At 38.9% G+C, this 19,389-nt stretch overlaps 1 protein-coding gene across 1 annotated transcript in view; it reads right to left on the reverse strand.

Moving 5' to 3' along the window:
• The window catches only part of kcnq1.2 (potassium voltage-gated channel, KQT-like subfamily, member 1.2), a 163,014-nt gene that overhangs the window by 120,764 nt on the left and 22,861 nt on the right, over positions 1–19,389 (reverse strand). Inside the window, exons 10-14 of the mRNA XM_062421039.1 lie at positions 17,928–18,093; positions 14,843–14,869; positions 13,176–13,229; positions 12,652–12,769; positions 10,291–10,359 (exon numbers count right to left, since the gene is read on the reverse strand). Of these exons, the coding sequence (XP_062277023.1) occupies positions 10,291–10,359; positions 12,652–12,769; positions 13,176–13,229; positions 14,843–14,869; positions 17,928–18,093 (434 nt within the window). The remainder of the gene's footprint in view (positions 1–10,290; positions 10,360–12,651; positions 12,770–13,175; positions 13,230–14,842; positions 14,870–17,927; positions 18,094–19,389) is intronic.

The following is a 19,389-nucleotide window of genomic DNA, read 5'->3' on the forward strand; positions in this document are numbered from 1 at the left end:
AATAAAAGTATACATATTGTTCTATACTGTGTATACTATATGTTGTTGTTAAATATGTGTGATTACAAGGGCTGTAAAAATTAAGGAAACTGTGGTTGCATTTTCTAGGAAGTTAAAACATTTCAGTGATCAAAGGTGTATTTTACATTCTACACTTAAATGTTGCACATACTGGGATTTCCCCCCACCCCCCAAAGCTGTTACCAGTATTTATAGGCTTACCTTTACGTTTGACTGCTTTTATACAAAAGACTAAGGGGGAAATGATTCATTATTTTACTACCAGATTTTTATTCCTGGCAGTGTGGAAAATGCACCGAAACATAATTTACACAGAGCATTGAGGAAAAATCTGGGACACACTATCACCTTTAAATTAATTATGAAACTTAGAGTACAATTTAACTGAAAAAACTAAACCTGAAAAAATAGCAATTAATAAAACATTTTAAAAAAAATAGTAGACCATTTTTTGGTGCACTGGCATCTATGAATACTTTTTGTATTATTAGTGTAGTGTAACGGTATTTGTAAAATTCTGGCTACCGTCATTTTTATGGTCAAAATGTAGGTAATTAAAAAACGTATCTTCTGTCTTGTAAATCTGTTCAGTGTGAATCAGGCTGTTTGATCTTTTTGATAACATCAACTGTAGCTGTAAAACCCTCCCCTGCTCAGACAAACACCACCATGTGAAACATACAGTGTTAACAGATTTTCATCTCTGATAATCACACCATCCAATTCAGTGTTTTCTTTCTTTTACTATGCACTGCAGTCTGCATTTAATAACTTTTTTAAATAAAAATCAATTCTGTCACTTTGTTTAGTTGTGCTAATATATTTTGCTGTACCATTCTTATTTTTTATTATTTAATATTGAAATCAAAAATAAAAGAAAGGGTAAGTCAATACAAAATTACATCATAGACCATCTTCTTCATCTTATAATTTCATAATTATATTCATTATGATTTCATAATTTACTTTAAAATATTATAATTTAATTATTAGATTTTCTTTGTTTAGGATGTGACTTTTGCCCTTTCTCTACCCCAAAACCAGTAACGACCTTTAGCAGCCAGTCAAGTTTATTCACATTCAACAGATGCCCAAAAGCATACAAATACTCACTTAAAGCATAGAAATCCAGAATTATACTTTATTAATTATACTGTCTTATATTTGACAGATTTTATTGCATGACTTCTCGCAACTCTTTATTGTGATACTCACCCTTATCATAAAACCATCAATTATCAACAATCAACAATTATAAATGAATTCTAAATTCCGGCTTAAAAAAAAGATAAAACATATGTAATTTTTAACACATTTCAGAGCCTCAAACTGGAGGGCCTGCAGCACTTTGATCGTCAGACACACTCTCTTACTTCCTTCCCAATTTCTCTAGACTTTGAAAGAATAGAATAAAACAGAGCCATAAAATTACAGTAGTAGGCTGGAAAAGACTTTACAGCACATATACACTTGCAGTATAAAGAGACTGGCCTTTCAGCACTAGAAGAGACTTATTTAGAGGGTTATTAGTCCCATTTACTGCCATGGCCCCTGGGGGGTCTTTCATTATGAACTGGGCTCTATATGGCTCCTATTAACAGCAGTGGAAAAATACACCGGGTGAGTAAAGGTGAGTAAAAAAAAAAAAAAAAAAAGAGTGTACATGTGCGTATGTGTGTACATGACTGTGTAAGTGAGTTTGGGGAGTGGAAGTGACAGACGCATGGCTAAGGTTTACCTGTTCCCCTTCCATGATTTACAGCTTTTCTTTCACTCCTTTGCTTTAAAACATCTGGCTCCAGAGGCTTTTAAGGTCTTGACTGATCTGATAACGGCTCCTTTATCTACAGCTAAGAGAATACACAATATAGAGCAACAACAAACGTGTTTTTCGCTTTTCATTTTAATCCTCTGTATTGCTGATCTTTTTCTGCGTAATGCCAAGCTGTCACATGTAAGGTATAAGATAAACTTCCAGTGCCACATTTAGTCAGAAATCTAACCACAGAAACACTGTGGTCGCACTTCTCTAAGAAGCAAAGAGCGCATAAAATTCCTGTACACACTCTGTGGTGAAGCTGCAAATGTGACTGTGAGAGGTGTCACCTACAAAACTCTTGCAAAACCCAGTGATGGTAGTGTGATAGACACACAGACTGCCCTGCTGTCTATCACAATGGTAAAAACAACAACATTCTGAAACCATAGACTCCTGCTTCCAGGGATTCAGCTAAACTCTGATTACCAGGTATTCGCTTGATGAAGTTCGAGGTAACCCTCAAAAAAGTAATGCTGATTTGAATGCATGTCAGGTGGTCAGGAAACTTTGCTTTGCTGCTTTGTTTTAGACGTGCAGTTCAGCTAAAGAGTATGTAAATTGTTGAAATTCCTTCATAGCAGAAGAGTAATACAAGCCTGCAGTAATAAAATTCACAATGGAAAACTATCCTTGAATAATGGATCCCTTTCCACACAAATACAGTGTTAAATACATATTTTAATGCAATTTTAGCCCACCAAAATATTTTTATGTCAATTTTATAAAAATAACTTACCTTATCCTTATCTAAAATAAAAGGGAAGGGATATTTTAGAGAAATCACACCTCCAAAGAAAATACACCCAAACCCTCCCACCTCATAATGTGATAGGAGGCCATGTCCCTGATGCAATGCCGAGCGGACCATTTTAGCCAAATCAACCTCTGCTGACCCAAGCCCGGCCCTAGCTGAAGCACACAGAGAGGGGTTCATTAAGACAGGTGGGGTGGGCACTTGGCCAGGGTGGGAGGGCATGCACGTGGACACACAGGCATACATAAAAACATACATCATATTATAAGTTCCCATGTGGTCAAAGCGTAGGCCAGAGTGTTGTAGATCTCCTTCAGTCAACCCCACCCCTCTCTAGCAGGTAAACGCCCTGGCCTGCCGTATATCCTTGCTTCTGCGTGTGAGAGGGGAGAAACCACAGGGCCCCCCAGACGAGCTCCATCAACAGGCCCTCTATTCATCTCCTGGGCCGGAACAGTGGGCTCTCTGACGGAGCTCCAGCACCTGGCTGCGGATGGACGCAACATCAGAGGCAGGGTGGCGGCAGCACTGGTCGCCACACCTGAATAAACCCCCCCAAGACCCACATCAAATGGCGCGGCTGGCCTATTTGAAAACCTGAGAGCATGAGAGCTGAGAGAGTTGAAGCTAGAAAGCAGCCAAGAGAGTTGCGGAAGGCTATAGGATTGGCTGTACAAACAGGCCACTCAGGTGCTGCTGCAGACTACTGTTTTCATTAACAGGAGTGAAGAAGAAACTCAGCCCTGTCCATGAGGAGGAGAAGGAGGAGGAGAGAGACACATACACACACACACTGAAGGCGATAGAGTGTATTTATACAGGTGCCTCTAATATTGGAGTAGAAAGACACACCTCTAAGAGACAGGGAAGCATCTATACCAAGTCTGGGAATTTTCCAAGTAGGGACTGGGTTGGGCCTTACTTTGATTTCTCTACAGCCAGAGTAGCAGTTGCCAGCATTCAGTCTGCTGAGCAATCTAATACACATTAAAATTCTAATCTTGGTTAACACGATTTACACTTACAAGTGTAAGTACACAAGTGAAGACACACTGATATCAATATAAATGTAAACTCAATCACATTTCCTCACAATTCAGCTATAGTACTAATACGACCACATTGAGTCTACGCCTGTCATATGACATGTATAACATAAATAAACTTGACTTGACTACTACAACAACCACAACTACTGCATGCCAGTGTGCTATTGTGTGTTCTGGTTCCTTGCATCACTGAGTTGGGGAGTTCGAAGCCTCTAAATTATTTTCACCAAGACCGGTTGACTATTTCAACAGAAAAAAAATTGAAACACATCCACCTACAAAACTAATAACCAACAACTAATATCTAGTTTCTGACAGGAATTTTCTTTTTTCTGTTATCCAATGTTATTTGTCATAAATGGTCATGTGTGTCTCTTTAGTAATGAATGTGATTTTGTTTTTATATTACTTCCTTTTACAGTAATTAATATCATTTTGCAATAATAAATAAGGAGAAATAACATGTCCGATACAGTTGCAGTAACTGCTAAGAGAAGAATACAATTTCACAAATCATCTGGAGTTTATTATCAGGTTGTTTATTGTTTGAATGGAATTAAATATACCCAAATTAGTTCTTTTGAAATCCAATAATGAGGACCTATTAGTTAAATTTTGGGTAATTATGGTGGTTGAATGGGTTCATTAGCTGAATTTGTATATTTAACCTCAATTCTATAATACTGATATCCATGAGGACAAACACTATTAGACAAAAACATATCAAATACTAGAACAAAACAGCTGAATGGAAACAATCAAATGAATATAAGCACCTACATGTAGGTCTAATCAAAACACTTTTTCTAAAATTATCCAGCCCCAAAACAAAAGAAAGAGCAGCTATGACATCATGGGATAGCTCAGTGAGTCATGTTGTGAAAACAGCAATTTCCTGAGTTCATTTTCCTTGTCCATCTGTCTGATGTTTTTTTTTGTTGTTTTTTTTTTTTTTTAAATTGGGCCCTACACTTATGGTGGCACAGGGGATAGGGTTGGTCTGGGGAAATGAACAGACACTGGTGCCAAAGATAAAGCAATGCAGGGCACGGGAGAATGCTGGAGGAGGCGTGCCACAATGAGGCATAAATGCACATGCAAAAGCATAAAGTACATATCTGCTCTATACACAAATCTTTCCACAAACTTTTGGTTTTCCTTGGTCTATCAGATCACATGAGAGTGATAGGAAAGTCATGATTATAGTGCATTTCAAACAGCATCCCAACAAGAATGCTCCTCATTATTAGAGTGAATGCTTTGAAGGACAGACAAAACAACAATAGACCTGCTCATCATCTTTTATTTAGAACACAGTTAATAGCGCAGTAACATAAAAAGCTAATGATGGAATATGGTTAGTGAACCCAGTTCTTGTTTCCCTGTGTATTTTCTGCTTGCTGCAGCTGTAAATGCTACTTGGTCTGGCCTGGTTCATGGCTAGCTTTTCATGCTGACTTTGCATTAAATCCTGATACACCACACCACACCAGGATGCTTACCAAAACCAGCATGCCATGACAGGCTCGCTTTCATCTACCGCTATGTGCACTCCAGGCAGAATTCATTGGACCTCATATATAAAAAGGCATTTATATAATTTCCAGCCACCGCATCCAGACCAGGAAATAATCTTGATGCAACGATTAGAGATCATGTTAGTAAGAGTATCTTTTTATTTAGTGGAAGTTTTATTTATGCAGTACTTGCATGCTGAGTCTCTGGATTTTCCAACCTGAGGCGAGAGGCCATAAAGCAGGCCATTCCCCCAGTCACTGATGGTCCCTTGCCATAAAACCCTCCCAGAACCACAAACACCAAAGAAGGAGAGTAAACACTCTCACCCCTTATAACAGCAGCAAGAGGGCCTTCATTAATGCGGGATGGCCAGTGTCAAGCATGGCTTATAGTGCTCTTTAATTATGTACTTCATGAAAATGTGTTTTATTGCCCTGGGTGGGACGTATGTGTCATAAAAGATGGCTTGCTGACTCTCTTTTTGGCCCTGGTACGAGAATTTACTCCAGTGGCCAGTGATCTCTCTCTCTGGAAGAACAATAACATTTTAAACATGCCGCATCATCTCTTCTCTGTTAAATCACACAGTGTGTGATTTGAATTAGAAAGCCCTGATCCAAAAAATAACTTGTTTACAGAGAACATTTAATCTGAGTTACTTTCTTCACATGCACATAAACACAAACATCTCTTTTATTTGCATGGATCTCTGTCCTAAAAATAAAACACTTGAGAATAATGTTTCTTGGATTCCACTTCGGTAATTAAAGTGAAAATGTTTTAGATGACTTATTTCCTCTTCAGTAATTAATGTAAATTTTCAATAATCAATGATGAAGATTAACATTTCCGATCCATCTGGTAGCAGTAATTACTTAAGAGTAAAATTTCCAAATCATCTGGTACTTATCATCTGTTAGTTAGTTCATGTGTAATTAAATACCCTCAAGTCAGTTTATTTTGCGTTCCATTAATGAGGATCTAATAAATTAATTGAGAGTAATATTCTTGGTTGAATGGGTTCATAAACTCAGTTTATATATTTAACCTTATACTACTAATATGACAACAAACATTATTGGGTAAATGCTTACAAATATCAAGACTGTAGCTGCATAATTAAACTCTGTTTAGGCTGCAAGTATAACACATACATACATACATACATACATCACTACAACTTTTTACTAAAATTTGACAATCTGCAGTTGTGTTTGATTGGCTAGTCTTATCTCGTGGCAATGTGATGCAGAATAAACAAACACCAACAAAAGTACTCAAAGGGGTGTAGCTTTGAGGCTCAAAAAGCTGCCACTAGGTTCAGTGGATAAAAAATCTCTCTAAACCGCTTGAAAGTTGGCTCATCTTGGTTTCACAATCATTTTGTCTATCCAAAGTGGAAATAGATAACAATAACAGATAAACCGAAAATATGCACCTTGACCCAACACATTAAACACTGTTTACCAAATGCAGAAAATCTTACAATTATTGACCAAAGTTTTGACTAGGGGCTAGAGAGTGCACACTTCGTCAATCGAACCCCAATGCCCCCAACCTCTGTAAGAATAACCCAATTTAAATGGTGATGGTAATATACTGCCAGCTTAACTGTGACATTTATGCTGGTTATGTTTTGGAACAATTAAACTATTTCTGATATGTCCAAGTGAGTAAAAGGTAGAATAGAGGTCAGTAACCACATAAAAAGCCCAGAGTCTGTAATGAGATTAACTACTGAATCCCTCCACGCACAGCTCTGCTGTCCAGAGAAAATGAATCAGTGTGTGGCTGTTTTACTGCTATTTTCTGTCTTTTTTATGCTCTAGAAATTGGCAGAAAGTCAAAGAAACTGGGGCACAATTTGTTCTTTTCTTTCTTGGTTCATTTCTCTATCTTTTCATAAAGCAGCAGCACCCGGGCAGCTTTTCTTGCTGCAGGGCAGAAGGCCACAGATCTTACCCCATCCGTCCGTCTGTGTGCATATGTGTGCATATGTGTGCATATGTGTGTCTTATGCATGTGCCCAAGTTGGGGCCCTTTTCTAGAATGGTTTGTCATTCTTATACTTGGCAGCAAAGCCAAAAATATTAACAGGATTTATTGGCTATTTTCACATCAGGTTCACTGTTGAATCTTGCATAAAGCCCCATAAAATAACTTCTTGGTCAGCACATGTTTTAGAGTACAGAGTTGAGAAGAAGTGGGGCATGCTTCAGGGAAGCTTTCATATCACAAACATTTGTCGAAGTGATAATAGTCAAGCTTTTAAGAAAAAACAGACTCGTGTGACAGAAAGCATGAATGCATTTTAGAAATGTTTCCTCTTGACTAAACACCATATGTTTGAAACACTCCAACATGCCGTTAATATCACAGTACAGTGTAAAAGAAAGGCATACAGAGGCCACACAGACAAAAAGTCAATTTGGTCAGAGCTCTGCACAAAAGACGCCAGTTGCTCAGCAGAGAGAGGCCCCTACTTGAAGAGGACAGGCCATGATGCATGTGTCTCTGCCTGCAATCCCTCCCGTGGCGCTGCAGTGGGTTTTCATTGTTTATCTCTGGCTAGCTTGTAAGAGGGGAACTAATTAAGAGTTGCCTGCAGGTGGCCAATGTAGGCTTTTACAGGTCTGAGAGGGACAAGAAGGAGGAGTAGGAGGACAGGGAACCTGGACATATACAGCAGGAGGACGGGGCTACTGCCTAAGGTCACAAGATGTCAGAAATTACGGATATGATGTCGCTAGAAAGAGTAAAAAACCAGAAGAAGAGTTTTATGTTAGGTGGAGAGGCTGAGATGTGAGGCAGTAATCAAGAGAACAGAGAGAAAAAGTGAATCACAGTAGAGAGCAGAGAGAGAAAGATAGGACACAATCATTCCAATCAGCTAAACAAGACCTTCCTCTGTTTGGGGCCTAAGAAGTACACTTGGAAACATTTACTCATTCTCCAAGAGGGTAAATGTCAATCTGCTTTGAGGTGGCTTCAGGATCAGCAGCCCTGCTGGGGTTTGTTATGATTTCATTCAACAGTTATCCAGTAAATCTCAGAAATGAACATCCTCAAAGTGTACAGCACACTGTGCCATATCAAACTACTAAGCCACTAGGTTCTCACACATTCTGATGTATATACACAATCAACGGAAATCAGTATTTGTCTGAATCGTAACAAAATCAAGCCTCATTTACACAGGGCAGAGTAAACAAATAGTGAAGGAAGTGTTTACAGTAAAAAGGGAAGAGGTATGCTGACGGTTGTGGAACAAGTGTATGTGGTTTTTGTGTGTTTTTTCCATTTGAGATGTTTCAGTAAATCCTACAAATAATCATAAATTGGCTTTAAATAAACAAGCAAAGTAATAATAAAAATGTATGAAAAAAAGTGTGCATGTATGTGTTTTTGCTTCAGAGGAGCAAAAGTCATAGTTGTGCGCGGATGCTGCCCTGCACCACTTCCTCTTCAGAAGCGTATCAGAGAAACGTCACAGCCAGCTGCATTGATGTCTCTCACACGTGTGAACAAAATACACACACAGACACACACTTATTTTGGGGGCAGTTTGCTTCAGCAAAGTCAAACAAACAGTGGAACGTTCCAGCCAGTGCTGTCAAAGAGAAATAAAAGAGACAGAGGGTGGAAGGTGCAGAAAAAAACCCAATTCCTGGATATGAAATAACAAAAGACTTGCCTCAGGCAGTAAGGGTGGATCTGGTAGCTTGTCTGCAGAAATCCAGATAAGGATGCCAAATGACAGCGCTGTCCTTGGTGGCGTGACACCAGGGGCAAAACAAACCAGCTGTTATGGGAGTGCCCAGCATGGCTCAAATCTGAGCTTGGCTGTTACAGCTGAGTTATGGGCACAGCGGCCCTGCAAGGGATACAAATAGACACTGTCTCTGCAGCTGGAAGACGCACTCTCACACACCCTGACATTAACAGCCAGCGGTCTCATATCCACATATGCAAATAGCCACACAAACATACATAAAAAACTTAATTAAAAAAAAAAAACTTGCACCCACGCCATGAGATGACCCATGCTGAATTTTCCATGAATGCCATCTTTAAAAAGGATGCAATCTTTAATATGGTTCAAATTATTCCAATATGTAATGAGATAAAGTTATTTATTTATCTGCTTATTGTGATCAACTGGGTAAGATCCAACATAGCATAAAATTACAGCTTACCACTGACAGTAAAAAAAAGGCTGTAATGATTCTAGGAATGACATGAGCAAACAGGCCCTTAAAGGTGATGAGCTGTTTTATGACATATTTTACCAACATGTTGGCTGCTTACTGTAAAAGAGTCTGTTAGGACAAAGGATAAATTATCAGACATTTCATTGTACTTTGCATATTATTTAAAAACAAGCTCACACTTGAACATTCTCTACGGTATCAAGTGTTTCCCTAGGAGCACTTTTGGATTCAGCGTCTGACCATTTGACAGTAAAAAGAATGATAGATGTTGTGGGGATGCAACCTATTACTTTTCTAATTTCTAAACTGCAAGACAAAAAGACATACAGATGTCACATAAAATTAATAAATGGCATTATTAATCTTAGTTACATGTATTTACAGATGTCTTTCTTATGGTAGACGACAGTCAATAAAAAATTAGTGCAGCATATGCACAGACTACCATAGGCTTTTATCTTTTATAGTACCAGACATGTGGTACTGTAGTTGGTTACCTCTTTATATATCAGCACACTCTATAAAGTATTGGTCATATTCATTTTACTTAATATAAGAATGACAAATCATCTTTTACATTAAATATTAGTGTAGACACTTAATGCTTCACTACAACAGGAGGTTTTAAGCATGAACCAACCTTATTCTTAAGCATCACATTTTAAAGAACCCAATAGATTCAAGAAAAACAGCCCAGAAAATAAACTATGACACACAAGAATCACATTTTCCAAGAGTGGCAAACATTAATATGATTAATAGGAGTTTAGGTAGTGGCTATTCATTGTGTCTGTGTTATGTCAAAGTTTAAGTCTTCCGTGGTTTCCCTTTAACCATCCGATGAAATCAGGCTGGAAAGGATGGAGAGAAAAGGGAAGAAAGAGACAAAAAAGAATGGCAGGAGAGCCAGTACAGTACCTTGTGGAATTCAAGTGCTGTGTGGAGAAAGAGTCCTGGACCAATGCCACGAACGGGCAGGTCAAAAGACTGCAAGAGAGAAAAGAAGGACTCTGCACATAACTCTCTTTTTACTGTTAAAAGTTTGTTTTGTTTATGTTTTACTTGAATAAGAGGATTAATTAATCCCCTGTGAGTGGAGAGTATTTCATCACTCACTGGGTATTTCTTTTAACTCAAAACAAGAAATTGGGGAATGAAGTATTAAGTATATGGTAATGACACTGTGTGCCTCTGTACAAAAGGTGAACTAAGCCTTTTGTTTTTAAGTGGGTAGAAAGAAGAGAGGAGAATGTAGACTGAATAAGAAAAGCTAGGGGGCAAGACAGAATGGTGAACATCAGAGGTGATATTAGATTTGCAGGGTAGTGAAAGGAAAAGAAGGCCTGCAAGACGGGAATTCTGCATACAATTATAAACATCCATGAGCACACATCTGTGAGGATAAACACTTGCACTAACACTTACACACCGACAATGAGTTGGAAAAACAAAGACACATGGTCTCATTTTCTCTCTTGCACACACTCATGTGTCCCATCTTTCTCCTTACACCTCACAAAAAGTTGTTTTTGTGCATCACTCTAGAAATGACCAAAATGTGACTAACTGTTATAAACTAGCCCATGAATGACAAGAAAAAACACTTGTGAGTCATTGTGGTCATTATACCAATTATTAAAACTAATTGTTTGCTGAAATGAACTAAAATACAGGAAGCTCAAGCTTTCCTTGGGTATATGAAATACATATGGACTGGCACGTGGACAGCATTTATAAAGCATCTCTTTAGTCTTCCAACTACTCAAAGCACTCTATATATACTACCAACATTCACCCATTCACACTCACTTACACACTGATGGCACAGCAGTTAGGGGGCATTTTGGGGTTCAGTATCTTGCACAAGGACACTTGGACAAGCAGAATGGAGGACCAGGGATCAAGTATACAAGCAAATAAAAACGGACTAAAGGCAATAAGTAGGATACCTTATCAATTGTCTGTTTTTAGATAATTTTAGCCTACATAATATTATTAGTTTTTTTGCTTTCTCTGTTTTTTAGTATTTTTTAACTGTCAAAACACTGATGCCTGTTTTTTATAATTATTTGTTTGTGTGCCTGATGTGTTATTGTCCTGCATGCTATTTTTTACACTGCCGTCCTGGCCAGGTATCTGCAGGACGGCAGATACCTGGTATTTTGCATCTTGCAAAAGAGGTTTCTGACATCTATGAGACTTACGTGATTAAATAAACAAATACAAATAAAATAAAAAAGGAAAAGGAAAAGGAAAAGGAGAAGGAAAAAGGAAAAAGGAAAAATACTGCAGTCAACATGTCACAGCGAACAACACTGATACACAAGATGTAGGCCATAGATGAACCATATCTATTTTTAACAACCAGTTATACACAACAACAACATGGCGACCCCATGTAGCACTCAAGCTTTCTAAAAGCCCATAATCTAACTCCATTGAAATCTATAACCCTTGGCATTTAGTCCTATGGGACTTGGTATAACCTGTCTGCTCAGAATGTAACCATCTCATCTGGATGCAATAATGCCACATGATTCGTCCTTTGTGGGAAAGGCACTCTAGCAGTCTCCCACTGCAGGGCTTAAGCCTAACAATAGTGTTGACATGTTGTCTGTTCAACATTTTACCTCTATGTGAACACTTAAAGTGACTGTTGATGGTGTAAACTTACAAAAACACAATACAGGAGTACTTTTGTGCTGTAAAGGCAGAGGAATGATGTGGAGTAAATTGTTGTTGTAGCGGTCATTATCATGCTCCGCAACAGCACGTTAACACAAGAAGCAAAAGAAATCTAATTACAACAGAATTACATTTCAAACTCATTAATGAAACTCACTTGAGTGTCAGTAGGAGGAGGCAACATCATCATAACATATTCGCAATGCACACAGAAACCAACAGCAGTACAGCAGTGAATACTCAATCCTATGAGGGCATGTGGTGACAAGCCATCCGGTACCTTAACATGTCCTACAACCTATTGAGAGGGATTTCTTTGACATTTTCCTCTAGACTAAAGGGATAATCCTCTTTATAACTCTCTGTACCTGATATGGCCTTGGCTCTCAAGAGTCTCTTTAACCCTCACGAGAGTTCAACAAAACAACTTCATTTAGAGAGCAGCTAGAGGGGCTCTCTGGTCTGACAAAAGGCCTTTAGGTACTATGACGAGAAGGGAAATCAGTATTATGTGGATCAGAGAATGGAGGTCAGTGTCGGGTGATGGATGGGAGCAAGATGAGGGCTCCAGAGGAGACTGGAGGGGGGACTTACTGCGTCTTGTCAGTCACCACAGGAAGGGGAATGTCCTCACTCATGTAGTCCAGCCCATCGGTTAAGCTGTTGGCCCGGGAGATGTCGATGGACAGGCTGTTGTCATGATTCCTTTTAACTGTAAAGGACAGAGATATTGGAAAATATTTCCACTACACTTGTATTAAAGCTGATAAACTATACACAAATGTAATATTTTCTGTTAGTTGATTGGAAAGTTATTAAAAAATGCTGTGGTACCTACAGCAGCTCTAAATGGAGGAATCACACTGAAAGCTACCAAATAAAAAATAGGACCTAAAAAAATATTAATTATGGCTTCTGTAAGAACTGTTTTATATCATAGAGGATTTGGAGCTCCTTATATTAGGTTGGATATTATCCTGTTAGATAGTTTGAAATTTCAGGACCAATGACTTTTGTTAGCCTTTCACACAATGAGCTGAGAAGTGCAGGAATGGACAACTGTTGGTGAGTAAATGAGTAAAATAAAGGCAGACACAAAGAAACACAAAGAGAGATACCTGGAGATGTTGGGCAGCTCAGAGCAAAAGATGACCAAGAATGATGAGGAGGGCCTGATGTCATGCATAAAGAATTTTAAAAAGAACAGAAAAAGAAAGGAAAGAAGAGAAAAGAAATGAACACAATTTATATACTGAGAAAGAAGTGCAATAATTCTGGATTACCACGAAGGTCAACAGCATTTAAAATTTCTTGTGGAGAAAGTATGAAATTCTGGGGTGGAATGTAGGAACAAAAACAATATCATGAGTATTATGATAAATTCATCGTATCAACTGAGCAAAAAAGAGACGCATATGTTTACACGAGGAAACTACATAAGCATTAGCTGAAATCGTAGCAGTCCAGTTCAACAGTGCAGCTGGCTGACTGCTGGCGTGGCTAAAAACAACAGCAAAAAACAACATGTGTAGCAGGGTCTTGACCTGCAGTCAGACTGTCAGCAGAGTTTGACATGTCTCTCCTACAAACCAACAGGCCTCCATTGTGATAAAGAATGGAGAGGAAAATCTATGTCCAAGAACAGAATGACCATTCCAATTCAAGCAAAAGCCATTCAAGCTCTCTTGTATTCCATCATCAAGTTTGTTTAACATTGTCCAATCCGGAAGCAGAAATGGCAAGAGAGAGACTGGGAAAGAGGGAAAGTGAGAGAAAGAGAGGGGGGGGGGGGGGGGAGAGAACCAAAGCCACCTTCAGCACCAACTTCAGCTCACTGAAGGAGACTTGCTTTTCGGCTGCACAAACAGGACAAGGGTTTATGAACTATATGTAGATTATCTGGACCATCAGTGCAAACATGTTTGGTTGGGAGAGTATGAGCCAAGAGCCTAAGAGGGGGAAAGAAAGAAAAAGTACAGAGAAAATAAAAGACAGTGAGATAGAGATACAGAGAGAGAGGGGTGGGGGGCCAATCCATTGAGAGATTCTCACAGACAAGGAGGTGGGTGGGGCCAGACAAATAAGTGGAGGGATAAGCCGGACATTGACTAAATCAAACAATGACCAGTTTATTTCTGACCACTGGAGCTCCACAATGGCCGCTTATCAACTCCACTCCACCCCCCTCTCTCCTTCTCTGCAGTGTCCAAGTCTAGGTCCCCACGGTCCCCTAGGCCCCTGTCCATTCCTAGCCAGGCCAGCCCTGTTCCTCACCCGTGGTGTTGGCAGGGCACCCAGTAAAGAAAACAGGCCAGGTCAACTCAGGACCAGTTACTGAGTCTCTCTGCTTGGCTCTGGTTTGGTCCGGTTGGGGACAAAGGCCCAGCCAGCCAGCGAGTCTAATTAAAATACTGTCTGGGCCACATTAAAAAGGAAGGCTAGCTAATGATTAACACAGAGGAGTTTTTAATAGGAGAGAAAGAAGCACTTAACCAGTGGAAGGGACTACTGGTTAGATCATGCAGTAATCACATACACTCTATATACCTATGTTTCTGTCATTTTTGACAAAGAAGTAAAACAGTCTTGATTGTTTTTTTTGCATATTGGAAAAGTTTATGTCTTAGCATAAATTATAATGGACTAGGAACATGAGAGTATAGGGAAGCCACGAGAGCAGTGTGCACTAAAATATTTGTTGACATCATCTCTGTAACTAAAGGTGACAAGCTAATCCCTGGAATCACAATTTGTGCACTTCAGTTGTGATGTTAGAAGAACTCACCTGTTTGTCTCAACATCCTGGTGATTCCTACGGAGAAAGTTAGAAATATTGTTATAATGGGACTGCAACATGGCCGGAGCACAGAATAATTTGAGCAATAATGACACATTCTTCCAATTAATGTAATCAACAATGTTGTCAGGTGCCTAACTGGAAGACGCTTCTTAAGAAGGAGAAATTTAGACATTTTAGATTTATTAACAAGAATCAAAGATGGTATTAAATGGCAAATGGTGGTAAGTACAATTTTCTTTTTTTGCTATGTAGGTTAAGTGATTTGTAAAACGTACAATAACGTGTTACTATATGTATGCACGACAACAGATTATGCATTTTTCAGCAGAATCAACTGTTAATTATTGAGCTGTCTGGGTAACAACTGAGTAATTATTATATCTCTTACTGCTACTTTGCCAAGAAATTATATCTCTTGGCATAGTATTTTAAGGAATGCAGTAGCCAAGTACGAAGTTGAAACAGCCATGGTTATAAAGACAAATAAATAAAAAAAGACAGCTGCCATGGTGTAGACAGTTGACTGTTTTATGGCTGGATCAGAGGCAAAGATCATACGGACCCATACTGTTTCAACTCTACACATTATCATTAGTGACAGCAGGCTGCAGACTTTGGCTGCTTCACATGGTTTCATGCCATTCACAGCTTGTCCAAATCCCTTTTCCACTCCATAGTCTCTGTGTCTTTATTTATTTATTCATGCTCAAGCCAAACATTAAAACTCTTAACATTTGCCTGTTGACAACTTTGTGGGTTGCCTGTACAATTAGTGTGAATGAATACTTTACTAAGTTTAATTTTATTTTCTTCCACATGAGCTTGCATGTGTTCTCCTTCATTATCTAAGATCCATCCAATTAAGCTGTACACTAAACAACTTTTCCCCTCATAAGCGGTTGCTTTTCTAGTGATGTTCTGCCTTTATGTCAAGTTTATGTCACTCCAGCTCCTTTTATGATTGCACGCTTTGACAGGAAAAACTCATAAAGTGCATTTATTAACCCGGAGACTGGGTCAATTCATTTGGCTGGGCTGGCTTTTAACACAAGAAGTTAAGCCACCATCCCCTTTACCAACCAGCCATCACAGTGTGTACGTATAGCGCTGCACTGAATAAACATAGTTATGTTTGTTAGGTATGACAGCTGGCAACAATCTGGGACCATTATAGGGTACATTTTGATTATTTGAATGCTGAAAAATCTCAAATCAACACCATCATTTCAGCCAAGCTAGTTTCGGTCTGATGAAGAAAAGAAAGCACATTTTGTGTTTGGCAAAACTGTAGCAATATTGGTAAACTGAAAGTGCGGTAATAAGAAATTCCCACTTGTAACCTTGACAAGCCCATATTTGAAGGTTTTTCCACTTATGCCCAATGTGAGTGTCTGTGGCCAGCAAAGGGGACAAGTGAAGCAGTAAAGAGCTTGCAACTATGACCTCTAATCACCACAGAGACTGTAATGGCTTCCATCTGGCCTACTAGAAACACCTGGCAGCCATCTTGGCTCTAAGGGCATCAGGAAAGGGCCTCTGTTTACTGTGTGAAAATGAGAAACTAGCACATAACATCTCCTCCCATAATGTGTAATGGTCTCTTCTGTTTGTATGAAGTGAAGGACCCAAAGTGTAATCTTTTGCAAGAGACTGGCTGTAAAAAGCACATTTAGTTGAGGTTGAGGTTGTCCATTCTGTATTTGTTTAGTAGTTAAAGTTAGAGTAACAACAGCATGATCATAATAAAAGATTTGAAAAAGAAGAAAAGAATACATCTTCACTCACTACATAGATATTTTAGAGAGTTTGGCAAGACATAAAATATATGACCAATAACTACCTTCTGGCAAATTTTACTTAAGAAGCATCATGTCCTACCAATATATACCTCCGTAAAGAATGAATAATATGACCAAGTTAGTATGAAAGTATGCATGTGTCTCAATACCAATGCAGCGGAATTAGTCTTTATTTCATCAGGAGCATGCATGTCACAGGGTAACAAGTAGAGTGCATAAAGTACTGCATGAAGGAGCATCCTGCAGCACACACTATGAAGCATGTGATAAACAACCTGCATTGTACCATTATAAAATCCACCAAACGAAGGCAAAGTCAGAAATAGAGGATCTCCAGTATACCTACTAACAGAGAAGCACAAGTGGAGAGGGCAGCCACAAGTACCTCACAGTGTAAAGAGTGAACTTGTATCAAGTGTGAAGGCCTTTGTCACAGATGCAAAGTGACACAGTACGTTTTTTTTTCTAGTTTTTAGCCTTTGTAACGAGTCTGCGTTTGTTAAGCTGGCAGCAAAAACGATTCCATTTATCTACAGTTTATTTTCATGCACATTCAAAATAAGGGTGACAGACATTTGCCAACACAAGAGTACAAGCTGACAGCTAATATTTCTAAAGCAAGTGCCATAAAAAATGTAATTTATCACAGACTTATTGTGGTCATTTAGATCCCCTGAACGCAAAAACACATCAAACTTTTACTGAAATAATGGATTTCCAAGGCCTTTAAGGCAGCATGAGATCATTTCACAGCCCTCAACACACATTATTTCACCAAAGAAAATTGTATTAAGAGGAACAGAAAAAAAGTTGGTTTCATAGTGCAGTAATTCACTCCGTTAATTGTCCTCCACATGACACAGGCTTCATTGCCAGTTGGCCTTGAGCTGCATTAAGCAAAGATAGCTTCACAGTGATATTCAAACAACACCTTCCTTAAAAACACCTCTGCAGAGCATGGCATTCTGAGGTGTCAGGTTTTGTATTTAAGGGTCCAAAATGAAGTTAGCTTGATCAAGCACTAATAAAGCAGGCCTCAATGCTTTCATGTATCATCTTGGCTAGTTTACTTGTCTGGGACTAAATTGTTGGAAGAAAGGCAATTTAAAGAGGGTAGCTGGTTTTCTTTTAAAAATGTGTGCTAGTTTTAGCAAACCTCAGGCTGAGCATGTTAAAAATTATAAAGTGAAAATTACCCTTGATATCTATTTAATGTTAATTTGGATGCCGTGACTGTATATAACAATACCATGCTCTTTCTAGTGTATTACCTTCAACAGTCCCCCTTGGCTCTTCATGGAAGAAAGAGAGATCTTTCTTCTCCGCAGAGTCCTCAATGTGATCATAGGTGATCTGAGGTATTGATACAGCCCTCTCTGAGGCAACGCCCATAGCGCCATTACCGCCGGACTTCAGTCTCCTCTTGGTTCCCTTTTTCTAATAGTGAGAGGAAACATCAACACGTCAGAACATCAACAGGTATAATGATAAACTGCAACCTGATCTGCTGTATATATTTAACTGTAAACAGTTGCAAAGACTCAAACAAATGTTCCTACCATACAGCAACACAATAAACTTAAAATAATTAAAGGTGAAAAACTGTCCTGATATATGAGCTGATGTCACAGTAAAAGTGGGAGGTTTACGCTTTTCTTTCACACTTTTTCTCTGAAATTTAACAAATCTTCCACACCTGTATCACCGCTAACACTGCATCAATCTGCCTGTCAGTCTCACAGTCTATTGTACCATCACTTGTCGCTTGGAGGTGCAGTGTATCATGATCTCAGACTTGAAGTAACTAAATCTCATCCCAACCTTCACATCAGCTGCAAAACAGTGAAAAGTGAGAACTAGAGGTCACAGTCCACAGTCAGACCTGTGGTCATTTCTGTAACCCCAGACAGTTCAATATGATTTACTTCAAGTTGGCAATGTGGTCATCTTCACTGAAACTGCTGAATGCTATTTATTTTTTTGAGCTGCTCTCAATTTTGTCTTGAGAGCAGCTCAAGACATATGCTTGGAGCGGAGATTACAATTTGTCCTACTGTAAATCATTTATACTCCACTTCAGATGCACAACTGTTTTATAGATTTAAGATTCTATCACAATAGCTGAGCAATAATTTGTGCACATTGCTAGCCTGGCAGCAAAAATGTACATCTGAATACATTTCAGGTGTGTTCAAAATTGTACAGGAAGCGTATTATCTGAACACAGTAGGCTTATCGTGCCATTACAGCCAAGCGTTAAAAAGCCAAACTATGCCAAAAACACTGAATACATAAATTAATTATTCTATTATTCTATCATAAATACATATTTTTCATTTAGTGCCTGTGGAGTTCACACAGTTGAAATACATCATAATCTTACTAAATTCTGTGCTTGCACGCTGGTGACATAAGCTGTACCTGTTTAATCTCATTTTCTTTGACTGAGATCATAGCTATGTGTGTGTGAGTCAGTGAGTTTCTGAGGACCTGAATGGTGCCTCCAGTGCAATCCTGAGACCAACTGACCCACACCAACGTCATGGACGCAGCCTTTATAGGAACTCAATTATTTGGACTCAGTGGATCAGACTTTGCCATTGACAAGTGGCCAGTAGTTCAATCCAAATACCCGAGGTTTGAATGACTCATTAGTAGAGTGAGAGAGTGGGAGGTGGTGGTGGGTGTTATAAGACTGAAAGAGAGAAAAAAAAGAGGGAGATGGAGGGCAGG

The sequence above is a fragment of the Scomber scombrus genome, chromosome 6, assembly GCF_963691925.1.
Source record: "Scomber scombrus chromosome 6, fScoSco1.1, whole genome shotgun sequence".
Lineage (NCBI taxonomy): Eukaryota > Metazoa > Chordata > Actinopteri > Scombriformes > Scombridae > Scomber > Scomber scombrus.